The sequence below is a fragment of the Camelina sativa genome, chromosome 3 (assembly GCF_000633955.1).
Source record: "Camelina sativa cultivar DH55 chromosome 3, Cs, whole genome shotgun sequence".
Lineage (NCBI taxonomy): Eukaryota > Viridiplantae > Streptophyta > Magnoliopsida > Brassicales > Brassicaceae > Camelina > Camelina sativa.
Window position 1 is genome coordinate 6,551,646 of NC_025687.1, and position 15,651 is coordinate 6,567,296.

Here is a 15,651-nt window from a genome sequence, read left to right on the forward strand (position 1 = left end):
AAGCCTGCTCAAACAAAAGCTGACAAACGCACTTCAAAAGAAGTCTTCTACTTCAATTTAAGTGAGAAATTTATGATGACCAGTAAGTAAAAAAGAAAAAAAAATTGGGTCATGAAAACAACTGTTCGTTCTTTGATTACTAGTGTCCTCTTCTCTCCTAATTTTGATGAGAGATTTAACACAAAAGAGGGAGAGAGAGAAGTCAAGCAAGACTGGTTATGCAAGAAATGCGAATCAGGTTGTTGATGAATGAACTGGATTAGGAGCTGAACACGTACCTTCACAACTAAAAGCAGCAAACCTTGATCTTACTATATGCTTCAAAAGTTCAGAAATTCTGTTAAAGCTATAGTCATGAGCATCAACCAAATAGAAACCCTTAAAGAGAAGCAAGAGATCAGATTAGAGATATTAGGGTTTTGTAATGAAAGACTTTGAAGGGAGAGAGGAGACAGATTTGCATTTGTGTTTTGGATGTGAAGGCAATGTCTTAAACTAAACGAGCTTACAGTATTAGTAGTGAAAGTCTAAAGCCTAAAAGCAAGAGTGAGAGAGAAAACCAAACTAGATATTTTTTAACATTTCACTCTCTCTCTCTGTCTCTCTTTCTCTCTCCTACCTTCCCTCCCATTTTTTTACACAGACAAAAAGAAAACAACACCATTTAATAATGCCAGGTTAATTTGTTAGTATATTAATATCGTTTAAACAAATAAATATAATCAATCAAATTATTTTAATTAGATATGGGTTGTCAAAAAAGTACGTCTTACTGGTAGTAAATGACTAATATTATAAGAAATATAACCTAGCTAGAATTCTTGTTTTATCATGTATATGATAAATAATTTTTGTTTTTTAAACTAAAGAAAAGAAGATCAGAGAAGGGGAGAAACAAAGAAAACTAAAAGGTTATGGGTGATTGCTTTGCTTGCACTATCAGACATCAAATTTACACAATATTTAGAGAGAGAGATGTGTCAGAGAGTGGTGGGGGAGACTAAGCAGTGAAACAAGCATAAAAGTACGAATAAATAAAAATAATTTAACTTTCATGAGTTAACAAAGTTCATTACAAAAATAATATATATATATTTAAAATATTGTGTATAAATCTTAGTATAAATTACAGTATAGTAGTTTGATACCTAAATCTATATAATACCCGTGCAATCTGAAAAACAATGTTTTAAGCAACGACTTTTTTTTTTGCACAAACTAAAAGATGATAAAGAAGTTTATTTGATACAATTTTATGGTTGATACTTGATACTATTACTAGGGAATTACATCTTTTGTTTTTCTAATTTTATTTGAAAAAGAATATTAAAGATAATTCATACGTCGTCGAACTTGTAAGACTTTGGACTCTCGAGGTTGTCATGTCATGCATGTGAATTATATTATTAACCAGAAGTTAGGGTCCTACAATATTTCGTGTATTTATTATAAATTTTGCTATATATATATATATATATATATATATAAAATATAACCCCGGAGTTAATATTCAAAATATTTTTATAAACGAATAACATTGTCTTTTTATTGTATGGTACTATAAATGATTTATTTTATATCAGTATATAAGACTAGTAAAAAGTATCAATATTTGGATAATAATATTGCAGTTAATAATTTATATTAATTAAAATATATAACTAAGTGCATTTTCTCTAAGTACGTAGACGATATATATAAGATGCACCAAACGTCATTCGACATCAACATGAACTATTCAATTCCTATCGCAAACTATATACCTATATTAGTGTTTTCCCTAATTTGTAAAAAGATTACTGTAAATCTTTATATATACTCTGGAGTTTACAATCGTATATCCACCCACTAAACCAACTAAAACTGTACCATACAAGAAAACAGCAGTAACCATGTAAAAAGCCAGTGTATTTACATCTAATTATAATGATGTACCCTCATAATTTTTGGTAGTGTACATTAGGAAGCATGGGCAAAAAGTATCGAAAGTCAAGTGTGATCGATTCACTAAAAATAGGAAATCGTGGTAAAATGGAGAATATTGCTTAATATTTCAGACTTACTGCTCTTAGCAGTAGTAATCATGTCATAGCCATTACAATTTAAAATTACATTCGTTTAGTGAACCAACTCTTTTTAAAAAATAATTTAACAATGGCATGAATCACTTTGTTCTTTACTTATCCCTATTGTCTTTATCCTTTACTACATCAGATCACATATTTGAGATACTTTATCTTTAAATTTTTTACTTGTTTCTGTTTTGTTGTGTCTTCTTCTGGTAAATTCTTGTAATTCCTCTTTTGTCTTTTCCATCCATATATTTATCATTGTTACTTTCGTTTCTAAATTATGGGTGACTGCTGACTAGTAAAGTTTAAACTCTTGTGTTTAAACTATATGATAATCACTCGGTCCTGCATATAAATATATATTGTTTGGTCTGAGGCGTTGAGCCCAAAACTTTGGATAATTTACGGTATTACTAGTATATTTTTAGTCCTTTTCACCTATTTTTTTTTTATCTATCAAGTAACAAAATAAAAAAAGGGTCCACAAGAATAAATGACGTTAGGTCGATGGTCCAAAATTTTTCACAATCTTCAAGATGTTCGTATTTACTCGTTCCCCTTTTATATTATGACGCTTTAATTTGTGTATATATCTCTTTTATTATTTGCTAAAGAGTTTGTATAGACCTAAGTTCTATATTTATCGCTTATTTATTTATTTTCCTATATATCAAAATAAAATCAAGATTCTATACGTATTCATTCTTAGGGCAATAAAGATTTATTCCACTGCAAGACGAGTGCAATTTTTTGTATTAAAATACTTCAAGATCAATTAATAATTCTTTTTTTGAGTCCCATTAATGATATATGTATAGTATATATCACGTTATCACATTTCTATCTTTTAGTGACGTTCTTGAAATTCGCACATGAAAGTTCTCTAAATTACAGCTAGCTATTTTTATGCTGTGAATAAGCAAATACTCTAATAATAATTAAAGTTAAAAATTACAAACCCATCGTATTAGTTAAAAGACAGTTATAGTATAGAACGCAATCATAATACTAGTTTTTAAGTGACAAGCGTGCAAAGGCGGACGATTTGTTTCTCTTTTTAGATGGAACCATCAATTTTTGGTCAACCAAAGATTGTATCCTTCAAAAATAACACAAACTTCTTTTAAGATGCCGACTCTCTTTTAACAATCTTTATCAGGGAAAGAAATTCAAATAAAATTCATTATTGATCTTTATATATATAATTAAGATTTCAATCATTTTTGTGTTAGCTAATCAGAATAAAGATTCAAGTCACATCCACCTTGACATATATATCATGATGAAGTAATTTTAGGGTTGGTTAGATTAAAATATGTATGATAACAACATCATTTGCTATAGTTTTATTAGATTGAAAAGGTATTGATTATATCTCTTAATTTATGATTTTTAGATTTAACAATCTCATGCATGAATAATTCCTGACTCTATATCTATATATATAGTTTTGGTTTTGGACAAATGAATCGAAATGACTAAACCTTATACGCATTTGATCATATATATTAAACATGGTTGACTTCTATGAATATATAAAAACGTATTTTTGTAAGTTCCATCATTATATATACATCAACAAGCATTTAATTTGTAAGCAACACCAACAAAAAATGAATCTTACATTTCACATTTTAGTCATTCTCTTCCGCATTCTTATTATGCATGTGTGCTGTCCTTTGCTTTTCTCACACATCATTTTGATTAATCTCAAAGTTTTGGGAAATAACAATTTTGATGCATTTTTTTGTTATGTATGTATGCCGCCACTACTATATATTTCATTTAATTATATATATAACACTTTAAAGAGAATGATTTATCTGTCGACATATGAATTCAATCATGAAACTTCTCCAGTAATACGTGTAACCAAAGAGTAATTAAAAAACCGACACTATGAGCGAGCCTTATATAAGACAAAAACTAAGAGGAAAGGATAAAAAAATTCAGCCGTTGGGAACATTCTCACTCTTTATTTTTTTTTTAATTTTTTTTGTTTAATTAATTCCTTTTGGCATGAGATTCAAAAAGCCCCACACCACCACAATCCAAAGAAAAGTAAAAATGTTTGATTAAGTTTTATTTGTTTCTCGGGATTTCCGACATCTAATCATATGGTTATATCAGTAATACACAGAATACCACGAACTTTAAAAACCCAATGTAACATTCTTATACCAATATGTGTGTGTACATTAGTTACATACTACTATATAAACTGCATTCATGTCCAGCTAGCATCATATCTTGATAAGTTGAAAAAGATCATATAAATTGGAATTGTTTTAAAGTAACCTCGCTTTGAATCTTGACATTCCCTGCTTTTTCCTATTTTTATCATTTATTTATTCTCCTGCAATTCCAAAGACCTCATAATATTTGTAATATATAATCATGTGACATACTTATACGTTGTTAAGGATATTTTAATTACAAGTTATCTGATCTGACATTTTATCTAAATAAGATAGATAAATGTACAATAGAGTAATTAACTTAATAATCCAAAAGAAAAAGAAAACTAATTATTAGATAATGAAGATATTGATTACTGGCTATTGTCTTTGAACCTTCTTTTGGTAATATTGATTCAGCGTTAAAAAAAAAAGATAATGAATGTCAAAATTCAAAATCTAAAGTAAAATACGTAGGACTAAAGGGAAAGAAAAAAAGAATATTTAAAATGACTTAATTACTTCATCTACAATACGTACTACGTACACATCATGTTGTAAATTTAGTGTGTGTGTATATTTTATCAACTATATATATAAACGTCAGTAATTAGTAATACATATACAAAAATTATTATAAATTAGCGCACATATATACACATTTAAATTTGACCAAAAAAAATATATATATATACACATTTAATTATGTATACTAGAAACGGTGCAACAGACGAACCGGGGACCAATTCCATGGACCAGCTCATATCCCATTTGCTTTAAATGATCTAATTAAGAAATGAATAAATGGTTCTTGATGTATATATATAGTGGAGGAATATTGCTTATCTTTGTAAAAAACAAAAAAAAAAATTCAATGTTATCTACTTTATTCCTAAATCCTAAATTACCCACCAAACAAAATATAACAGCAATTCAAATGGAATTTACAAAGAATCTTCATCTTTTTTTTTTCTAGACAATTACAAGACTTTAGTTTGAAAAAGCATTACCTTTGAAATGAACATACCTGACGACGACGTATTGTAAGATATCTATACCCGTTCGTTTCTATTAATTATTGTAGCATTGAAGAAAAAGAAAAGTCATTTGTTTTGATTACGATGGATTTACGTATGTGGTATTCCGTCGCTGACCCGACCAGTCGAGATCATCATAAATTTGTTTTTCTATATTTGAAATTTATTTTACTCTGTTTTTTTGGTTTTTTTTTTTTTTTAAAAAAAAATTGTTTCTCTGAGTAATGTGAAATTTTCATGTAAGCTTTTTTTTGAATTTGAGTAAGAATAACAAAAAGAGTAATAAATATTATAACGTTTCAGTCTAGTGGTTGGTCAAATTCTTTTTAAAAACATTTCTATCAGAAAACCTCGATTTGAATTTTTAAAATATGACTGCAGATACAAGATTCAAGAAGTTACAAAAAATTTGGTATACTGTTGGAGTCGTCCGTCACAATCAATTAGATGGATTCTAATTACCAATGGGATTAAGATTTATAATTAACCATGCATACTGTCTGTTGTGAGGATATATAAATCATTGTTTCTGTTTAACAAAATAAATCATTGTTTGTAACAGTTACATTGCCATATTGGTTAAAGACTTAAAGTACTGCTTAATAATAATAAAAAGACTTAAAGTACTACTTATTTATGTTGTTGTTCATTTTTTTTGTTAAAAATTAAAAAGTATTTGAGAATTTACATTCAGAGAAAATTTCTGGTTACTTTAAGAAAGAAAAAAATATAATTTTCCCAAGTATCGAAAAACTTTCTTACGAAGCAAACGCACGAGTTCTGGGGTTATTTTAACACTATTATGGGGTTTTTACGTGCAATCAGTTTTCTGACATCTGAATTCCTCATCTCATACATCTATTATTATTATTATTATACTATCTTTGTTTCACTTTTTTCTATTTGTTAAAAATTATATATTCGCAAGGTACAGTTTCATGGCAGATGAAATGGACGTAGCGTGTAAGAAAATACAAACCCGTACCTCATAATTTAGTAAACAAAAGGATAAAGTTATAAAAAAAAAAACATTATAATTATCGTCTAAAATAGTTACATACTCCATTATTTTCTGACTATACTTACTGCAACGACGACACTCACCTTACTTGGTTTTTGTTTTTGTTTTTTTCCCAACATGATAATTGATATACTGTATAGTGCCACCAATTCAGAATTGTACATACCCCCCTTTTCTAATTCGACTTGTAAAAGAAAAACACAACTATAGCAATGCTTAATAAATTGGGCCTCTTAGGCCCATTTTGAAAACCACACAGAAGACTACGAATCTATAGTACTGGTAAAGAACCTGAAAGCTACTATCTCCACAAACGACTCAGTTTTAGCCAAGTATCAACTTAGAGCAGACAAAATCAAGTACGAATATGCAATCTCTTAACTTGATAAGGACCAAAGACAACCTTTTTTGAGCCAACAAGCTTTTACAATTCAACATAGAAATCAAATTCATTGTGTTCAATTAAAATATGAGATTATTAAGACAATCCAATGGAAGCTAGTAAGTAACCGAGAAGAGGCCTGGATGGAGTTCACAGCCTTGTGCCACTCTTTCAAGCATCTGCAACCAGACAACAATTTTTCCGTGTAAGAGATCTGATACAAACTGAAAACTAGTCATTGGACATTGCTCTTACCAGCAAAACTAAAAACTAGTAAAATTTTAGTTATTTTGAATTGTTCTGATTAATCTACTCAACCTTAACTCCTAAATTTTGTTTCAGATTTGCTTATCCAAGAACATAGTAGCTACATTCTTAAGAATTACAGAGTTAAAGAAATCATATGAAGAGAGCACTGAACTTAGGGGTAAGAACTATAAACTTTGATCTAAGGCCATTGATTCCTTCAGGCATTTCAAAAGCTAAAAAAAAACAAATGATGCAAAGGAGTTTTACGTATGATTGAAACAATTCGCCAATGTTATATAAACAGCCTGAAACCAAACTTTTCTAAGACATAGTTCCCGACAAATATGGTATTGCGGCAAAACTCGTTATTCATTTGTCAATCTTAATTCTCTCAGCTGAGCTCTCAAATGTACTTTTCTATCTCCACAATAGTACTCATGCAAAAGCTAAGTAAGATCAAGATTCACAACAAATTTCACCAACTTAAGCTGATAGAGATAACAAATGATAAAAAAACATTTCCAGGTTCAAACCAAAAAGAATCAATTTTGTTTTGCTTATCCTTCAACAAGATTGGAAGAAAAAAAAAAAAATCAAAACTTTACCAGAGAATCTCAAGAACTAAGATTAATTTAACAAAGACGAGAAACATATGATTCAAAAACTAATCAAGATAAAACTACCTCTCTCTCTCTCTCTCTATGCGTTCCAATCAAACTAATCAAGATAGAACCAATCAATCAATCATCAACGATTTTATATACCTCATATAATTAAGAAGAGGCGATTGCTCTTCAGTGAGACGTAGCAGGCTGTTCCTGGTGGTGGTGAGCTGATTTGGAAGGAACCAAAGCTTTGCTGTAGATCTGCTCACCGACGAGGTAGACGCAGAAGGCAGCCACGCCGATGCCAAGTCCTGGAAGAGCGTGTCTCATCTGGTTCGATAGCATCGGATGCTTCCTCCATTCATCTCTTCGCCGGAAAAATTCGCCGGTGGTTCCCAAAGGCTTCGCCATTTTTCTCAGGTTGTTGTTCGTCTATTCGATTGATCTCCTGCGACCGTACTACAACACTACGTTCTCTTTCATCATGGGCTTCTTTGATTTTTATGGGCTTTATTTTTAATGCTTGGGCTCTTTTATTTAAGATCCAGAATATAATAATGTCAGAAAATAGTATTTTACTTTCATTATTTTCAAAAGTTTTCATATTTATATTAAGTTTTATAATATTGCATATATTAAGTTCATGACTTCTTGTTGCTGTTTGTGTCGTATTGTACAGTATTTGTAATTGTAGCCTTGTGATTGATCTTTGCGTTGGTGAGTTCATGTGAGTAAGAGATGGACATATTATTAATTACACATAAACAGTAAATTAGACATACATATCATTTTAAGATATTTTTCGTAAATGTGTCGAACTGAATCCAATATATCCACTAAAGGCAATAAACAGTAACTTTCCTATCAAATTTGAGTACTCTAGAAACATACATATCTTATCATTTACTTATTTGCTATCAAATTCAATTTTATCATTTAAATTACTTTCAACTTTCCTATTTTCTTTACTAAACAGTAAATATCACACAGTAACCTTATTTTTCACTTCCTTGGTCTAGCACACCCACTGAACAAGGAGAAACGTCTCTCTCGACTTCTTCGTGATCGCACAGCATTCCCTTTGATCTATAAATCAAGTCACCAAAAACGTGAGATAAATTAATAAATTGGTGTTTGTTTTATTTCACCATTAAAGGTACAATTAACTCACTTTGCTTCTTCTTGGAGACTTTTGTGTGTTCCAACAGAAAAGCAGACTGCAAACTCCTCTCCCTGATTCTGATTCATATCCTCTACACAAGCCAAACAAGACATTCTTTGTTAGGACCATCTTACTTCTATTCGGTTTTCTCTTTGCTGAATCAAGATTACTTACAGATTGTCGTTGTTGTTTGTGAATTTGCTGTTGTGAAGTAAGCTTGGTGAAACAGGACAATGCTCCATTCTTTTGCCAGTCTGATTCTCCTGAAACTCACCCATTTCACGGATCTTCAAAACTTTAACTCCATTCGTGTCTTCTTGCGGTAGAACTTGATTCCTTTCTGGTTTTAACCGGCCTTGTGAACCAGGAGTCTTTTGTAACCACTCAGTTTCTAATCTCTGTTCTTGAATGATTGCTTCAATCCTTTTCATTGGAATATCATTCCCACTTTCAGTATCTGAACTTGTTGTAACTGCTATTTGTCTGGTTTGCTTGGAGTTGAGTAACTCAGTTTCAGACAAGAGAATTATCCTGACCTCTACGTTTCGCCGTAGTACCATTTCAATCGAGTTTGTGACACTACTTAAGAACCTCTCAGCTCTCGCTTTGATCTCTCTTTCTCCAAATGCAATATAAGCAACTAGAATACCTGCAAACAAGATTATATTAGTATGCAATTGCTTGAGGTTTTTTCCTTAAGTGATTAGGAGAAGTTTTAGGCTTACCTTCAACTTCACTGATAGATAAAAGCTTCCCATGAGCATATAGAAGCTGCTGCAGTGTCTTCGAATGACATTTGTCTACACATTTTATCCAGATATCATTTAGTTTCTCTGAATTTTTGCAAGTAAGTATCATGGTGCTTGCGGTTGTATCGTCATGAGAGTCAGTGTCACTCTCTAGAACTTCGCTAGACGAGGAAGACAATTTCACTTCATGAACGAGATTTCCGTTTTTTCTCATAGAAGTTGGGGATGCTGAATTATTACATTGAAGGCCTGATCTCTGTTTGTAAGCAGTAACTTCTCTTGAAATGCTTGACGGGGGATCTTCAGTTCCCCTAGTGCTTTGCCTTCTACTGCTCCCGGTATGTGTGGTTCCAGGAGAAGGCATTGAACCAAGCTGTAGCAAGGTAGCTATGAACCATGTTGAACGATCAGTAGAAACTCTTAGCTGCTTCTCAGCCTCAGAAAGAAGTTTCAAAGCATGCTTTAGTCTCTCCATATCAGCTTCCGTCACTACAAAAAGAAGAATAAGATTGGCCAAATACAAAGAGGGTCAAGAAAAAAATCTAGAAGAGCTTACAAACATCAATAAGCCAAATTTTGTATTCAAAAAAAAACCATTCTAGTGCAAGAGAACATATATGATCATTATGTCTCGCTTGTGGATTCAAATACTTATCAGTTTGATTCAAGAAAATTCAGAACTAACGACTTTGAATTTCCAGAAACTCACAGTTCCGTCCATCAAGGAAGGCTTCACTGTATTTTTCGTCCAAGGCCTTGTATGCTCCAGCAATGATATCCATGATAAGGCTGGCTAGTTGAGACATCATGAGTATTGGGTCAGCTCCTACGTCCAATAACTCTCTAGCTTTCTTAACTGTCTCTGCCGTATCAGATGACAATGCTAATTCCAAAAGTTCCAGTAAATTGTCATCTGAAACAACACCCACCTGCAAAAACACCAGCAGTCACATTTTACATTACTCATTGGTCTCACTTTTACCTAATGCAAAAAGGAAAGGAAACATAGTATAAAACACCAAAACTTACAAGCTCATTTACAACATCGACTGTGATTCGTTTTCCCATCAAGCTCAACTGATCCAACATAGTTTCAGCATCTCGAAGCGAGCCATCAGCATTCAAAGCAATCAGGTCCAACGCCTGAGACTCCACATCTAGATTTTCATCTGAAGCAATCTTCCTTAGTCTCACAACAATGTCACCATCTCTGACTTTGTTGAAGAGGTAACTCTGGCACCTTGACTGAATGGTCCGGGGAACGTTGTCAAGGTCGGTCGTTACACATATGAAGACAACTTTCTGCAGAGGGTTCTCAAGAAATTTGAGCAAAGACAGCCACGTCTTAGATGGTAATAAATGACACTCATCTATCACAAAAACCTTGAATCTTGGGGAACTCTGTGGAGCTAATGTCAGCAGTTTTTTCAAAAGATAAGTAACTTTCTTAGCTCCATTCTTCTTACCAGCGTCAAGTTCCAATAGATCCCTACTTTTCTCCAACATGTAATCACTGCACTCTTTGCAATACCCACAAGGTTTCATGTCTTGAGTAGCCAGATCACAGTTCAGGGCAGCCGAAAGGATTCTCGCAGTAGATGTCTTACCAGTTCCTCTAGAACCTTGGAAAAGATAAACATGAGCAATGCTACCCTTTTTCACTGCGTTCATTAGAGATTGAACAACTAAACCTTGTCCAATCAACTCATCAAAGAACATAGGCTTGTACTTATGGCTCAAGCTCTGGATACTTCCCGATGTACTTCCTTCTTCTTCCTCTCCTCCTTCATCCTGACTCCTGCAACTAGTAGACCATCTCCTCCCATCTAATCTACTTTGAGCCTCTAAATCAAGCTCTCCGAAATCAGTTGAAAGATCATCATCACTATACCCAAATCCAATAGATGACCCTCCTCTACTATTACCACCATATTTGAGCAAAGGCAAAACACCCTTTGCACTTCTTAAAGCAAGTTTCTGTTTATCATACCTCCCAGAAGAATGTCTATGTCTACGATACACTGACTGACTCCCGCATAACATACTAGTACCAGTCTTTCTAAGTGTATCCGAAAAGGAAGGTGAGCAACAATTCCTACACCCACCTCTATGTTTCAGATTCTTCTTGGTCCAGTAAAAAGGAATCCCACAACCTTGTCTCCCTGTAAAATCCAAGTTGTCATCATCCAAGTCATCATCATCATCACCGTCCTCCCAAGATCCAACTGTGCTAGGATTACGAACAGCATACATGTTATACGAGCTAGTCGACAATGGAGGTGTACTGTTACACGTATGAGAAGAATCCTCTCTCTTACTAGTAGCTCTCAAGAACTTAGAAGAAGAATGTGACCAGTTGTTCTTGTGCTTAAGCTTCAAAAGCAGAGGAGATGACACTTTAGTGACCTTCCGAGGATTCCCCGAGTTGCTAAAATCCTTTGTTTCGTCAGATAACTCAAGAGATGCATCTCGCACAACACTTAAACCTGACGCAGCGTGAAGATGACGACTCTGAAATTGCCTAGTTTTGGCAGAGCTTCTTCTTCTTCCGAGAATAGCTTCTTTAGGTTGATGATGATAACTCTTCTTCTTTCTAATTTTTGCAAAACTAGGTGACAAAAGATTCGTGTCTCTGCATCCGAAACCCAACGAAGCAGATCGAGTTTTCCCAAGATACGAATCACCAACGTTCCTCGCATCACTCACATCATCATCATCATCATCATCAGAATCGTTGAGACTACGATGGATCCACGAAGTTGCATCTTCACCTTCACTGTTTTTAGAAAAGCCACTCTTCTCGCTTGAAGTCTTGTGAGCCTTCCAATTGTACAAAAACACCTTCTCCTTCTCCTTGTCTTTCCCGTTCACAAAACCTCGACTACTCGGAAACTGAGAATCCAACTGATTGTTACAGAGAATCCCAAGGTTACTGCTCTCCAGCGGCGGCGGCGGCTCAGGGACGGATCTAGAGGAAGTAAGAGGAGATTTCCAGGAGGAAGTGGTTCCGGGATCGGGTAAACCCTTGGCAACTTTCCTGATTTGAGTAAGCTCCTTCTTCATCAGATGCAATTTGCTCGGATCCAAAATCTTTAGACCCGACATTTTTTTTCTTCTTCTTCGTCTTCTCAATGATAAAGAACAAAAGGAATCACTCTTTCGACTTCTTCCTCCTCTCTCAAGTTTTCAGACACATTTCAATCGAAATGCCGAAAACGATAAATGAGAATTGAACTCTTCTCCGTCGATTTTATAGCAACAAAAATTTGAGCCGGGAACGTTCACCTGAGTTATCAATTTTTTTTCAAAAGAAGACGAAGAATCTTTTGTTTCCAGAAACTGAAGCCTATATGACTATGTGAGAGCGAAAGCGACAATATGAGTGATAGAGATGAAGAAAAGGATTTGTTGGGAAATTCAAAATTTTCACAGGTCTTGCTGTTTTTTTGTTAACTCCCTATTTTTTTTTTTAATTTTAAAAANAAAAAAAAAAAAAAAAAAAAAAAAAAAAAAAAAAAAAAAAAAAAAAGACACGAAAAGAAAATGTGAAAAGGTGAAAAAAGAAATAAATAGGGTCGGTCGGGAAGGAGCGGTGACGCTCGGGGATTCTCCTTTATTCTACTACTGGTCTCTCTCTCTCTCTTGTATTGTGTCAGATCTAAAAAAACACCAGTCCTCCTCCTCCTCCTCACTCTTCTCTTGTGTCGTGTCTTTTTGTGTTTTAGTATGTTTTTGTACTTCTCTTCTTCACCCATGACCCAACTTTCACATTATCAACATATTTTCTTCAATTTATATTTATTTATTTACTAAAGTTTACATACAACAAAAATTATATAATCGAGTTATCGAGACAAAGTAGAAAAAGAAAACGACTTTGGAATATTATTTCAAAGAAAAATTTAGATATTTATTTTTTTTAAATTATTTTTTACTTCTCCAAAATAAGTCATATTTTTATTTCGAGATCCGCGAGGAGAAGTACCCAAAGGCTTTAAAAAGCCAAATATTATTTGTTTTTTAGCCAATATAATGTCTAAAAATTCTCTAAAGATGATTAAGGGCATTATTATAAAGGGAACAGTTTTGGGTGTTTTTAGAGTAAAAATATTATAAAAATAATGTAAGATCATTAGTTTAGATCTTAACACTTTTGTTAAAAAGTTAGTTATTGGGAGAATATGTTTAAGATTATAAGATTTAATAATATAATATTCTTAAACATATTATAATTATAAAAACTTATAAATTAATATTTAAATTGCATACTTATATAAAAGCAATGTATACTTATAAATTAATATAATATTCTTAAACAATTTATAATTATAAAAACTTATAAATTAATATTTAAATTGCATACTTATATAAAAGCAATGTATACTTATAAATTAATCTAATATTCTTAAACAATTTATAATTATAAGAACTTATAAATTAATATTTAAATCGCATACTTATATAAAAGCAATGTATACTTATAAATTAATCTAATATTCTTAAACAATTTATAATTATAAGAACTTATAAATTAATATTTAAATCGCATACTTATATAAAAGCAATGTATACTTATAAATTAATCTAATATTCTTAAACAATTTATAATTATAAGAACTTATAAATTAATATTTAAATCGCATACTTATATAAAAGCAATGTATACTTATAAATTAATCTAATATTCTTAAACAATTTATAATTATAAGAACTTATAAATTAATATTTAAATCGCATACTTATATAAAAGCAATGTATACTTATAAATTAATCTAATATTCTTAAACAATTTATAATTATAAGAACTTATAAATTAATATTTAAATCGCATACTTATATAAAAGCAATGTATACTTATAAATTAATATAATATTCTTAAACATATTACAATTATAAAAACTTATAAATTAACATTTAATTGCATACTTATATAAAAGTAATTGTATACTTATAAATTAATATAATATTCTTAAACATATTACAATTATAAAAACTTATAAATTAACATTTAAATTGCATACTTATATAAAAGCAATTGTATACTTATAAATTAATATAATATTCTTAAACATATTACAATTATAAAAACTTATAACATAATATTCTTAAACACTCTTTTAATTTGTGAAAAATTATTTGCAAAAAATTGTATCCATTCACAGCTTGCCCCGTCAGCTTAGAACTGAGCCAAAATCAGTTCTACATCAAGAACTAAAAAAAGTGTTCTAAGCCACTATTCATTATTTTTCTAATTTTTTGGGCTTAGAACACCAAGGATGTTCTTCTTATAATGATGGCCTAAGTATATGACAAGTTCTCACATTTTGCATGTCTATAAATCTGAGACCAATACTTTATATATATTTTAAATCATGTATGTTGTGATCCTTGTACAAAACCTACTTATAAGTATCATCATCCAAACCACATATCTTTTTTAATATTTTAGTTGCATTTTCATAACAAAACAAATTGATCTTTATAAAGATTGATGTTTATAAGTTTTTACACATTTTAAAAAAACAATGATTACTTAGTTTAAATATATTTTTTCATTTAACTAAAGATATATTATTTAATTTTATACCAATAACAATTCAAACTTTTAAATATTTTCAATGATTACATTTTGAAGTTTACAAAACATTAATCTTTGTGAGACAAAAAAAATATCCCAAAACATTAATCTTTATGAGACAGATGGAATATATAATATTTTCGGTGACAAAATGTCTTCTTCACTTTTTCGATTGTACGTACTTATTAGCTGTTTTATTGTTGGGTCCGTTTGAAATGTCTGTCTTACAAAAAGACGTATTTAAACATCACATGATTTTTTTCCATCTATAAGATCGCGTTAATAATGTACAGTAAAACCTCTATAAATTAATAATGTTGGGACCAAGATATTTTATTAATTTATAGTGATATTAATTTATAGGTATATTTTTAATTGTTTAATTTTTTAAAATTATGAATTGAGACAATCTTTGCAAAATAAGATTATGAAATTACAAATATTATAGAAAATTTTTAAAAATAAATTACAAATATTATAAATTAAAGAATATTGTAAATTTATGGTATTGGAATTGAATTTCAAATAATAAAAAATTATTATAGAAAATAAATTACAAATATTATAGACAAATTCACTTGTACATATGACATAAATATTCATATTTATGAATAAAATT

At 31.0% G+C, this 15,651-nt stretch overlaps 3 protein-coding genes across 3 annotated transcripts in view; all 3 read right to left on the reverse strand.

Annotated features, from left to right (window-relative positions):
• LOC104773199 (zinc-finger homeodomain protein 4-like) overlaps positions 1–617 on the reverse strand; it is a 2,414-nt gene extending 1,797 nt beyond the window's left edge. Inside the window, exon 1 of the mRNA XM_010497777.2 lies at positions 279–617. The gene's annotated coding sequence lies outside the window, so the exon portion shown is untranslated. The remainder of the gene's footprint in view (positions 1–278) is intronic.
• Positions 6,614–8,003, reverse strand: LOC104773205 (NADH dehydrogenase [ubiquinone] 1 beta subcomplex subunit 3-B). Its single transcript, XM_019243445.1, has 2 exons — positions 7,703–8,003; positions 6,614–6,868 (listed from the first exon to the last, which is right to left on the reverse strand). The coding sequence occupies exon 1, from the start codon at positions 7,952–7,954 to the stop codon at positions 7,733–7,735; it is 222 nt and encodes a 73-aa protein (XP_019098990.1). The 5' UTR covers positions 7,955–8,003; the 3' UTR covers positions 6,614–6,868; positions 7,703–7,732.
• LOC104773207 (protein STICHEL-like 1) lies at positions 8,385–12,892 on the reverse strand. The gene is made up of 6 exons (XM_010497793.2): positions 10,484–12,892; positions 10,164–10,383; positions 9,431–9,943; positions 8,880–9,354; positions 8,715–8,796; positions 8,385–8,629 (listed from the first exon to the last, which is right to left on the reverse strand). The coding sequence occupies exons 1-6, from the start codon at positions 12,557–12,559 to the stop codon at positions 8,546–8,548; spliced, it is 3,450 nt and encodes a 1,149-aa protein (XP_010496095.1). The 5' UTR covers positions 12,560–12,892; the 3' UTR covers positions 8,385–8,545.

Excerpts from the sequence above, each read along its gene's own strand:
- LOC104773207 (XM_010497793.2), bottom strand. The coding sequence starts at position 12,559 with ATGTCGGGTCTAAAGATTTTGGATCCGAGCAAATTGCATCTGATGAAG. Across the intron at positions 10,384-10,483 it reads TCGATGTTGTAAATGAGCTT|GTGGGTGTTGTTTCAGATGA; the intron begins GTAAGTTTTGGT and ends GTGTTTTTGCAG. Across the intron at positions 8,797-8,879 it reads ACAAACAACAACGACAATCT|AGGATATGAATCAGAATCAG; the intron begins GTAAGTAATCTT and ends TGGCTTGTGTAG.
- LOC104773205 (XM_019243445.1), bottom strand. The coding sequence starts at position 7,954 with ATGGCGAAGCCTTTGGGAACCACCGGCGAATTTTTCCGGCGAAGAGAT.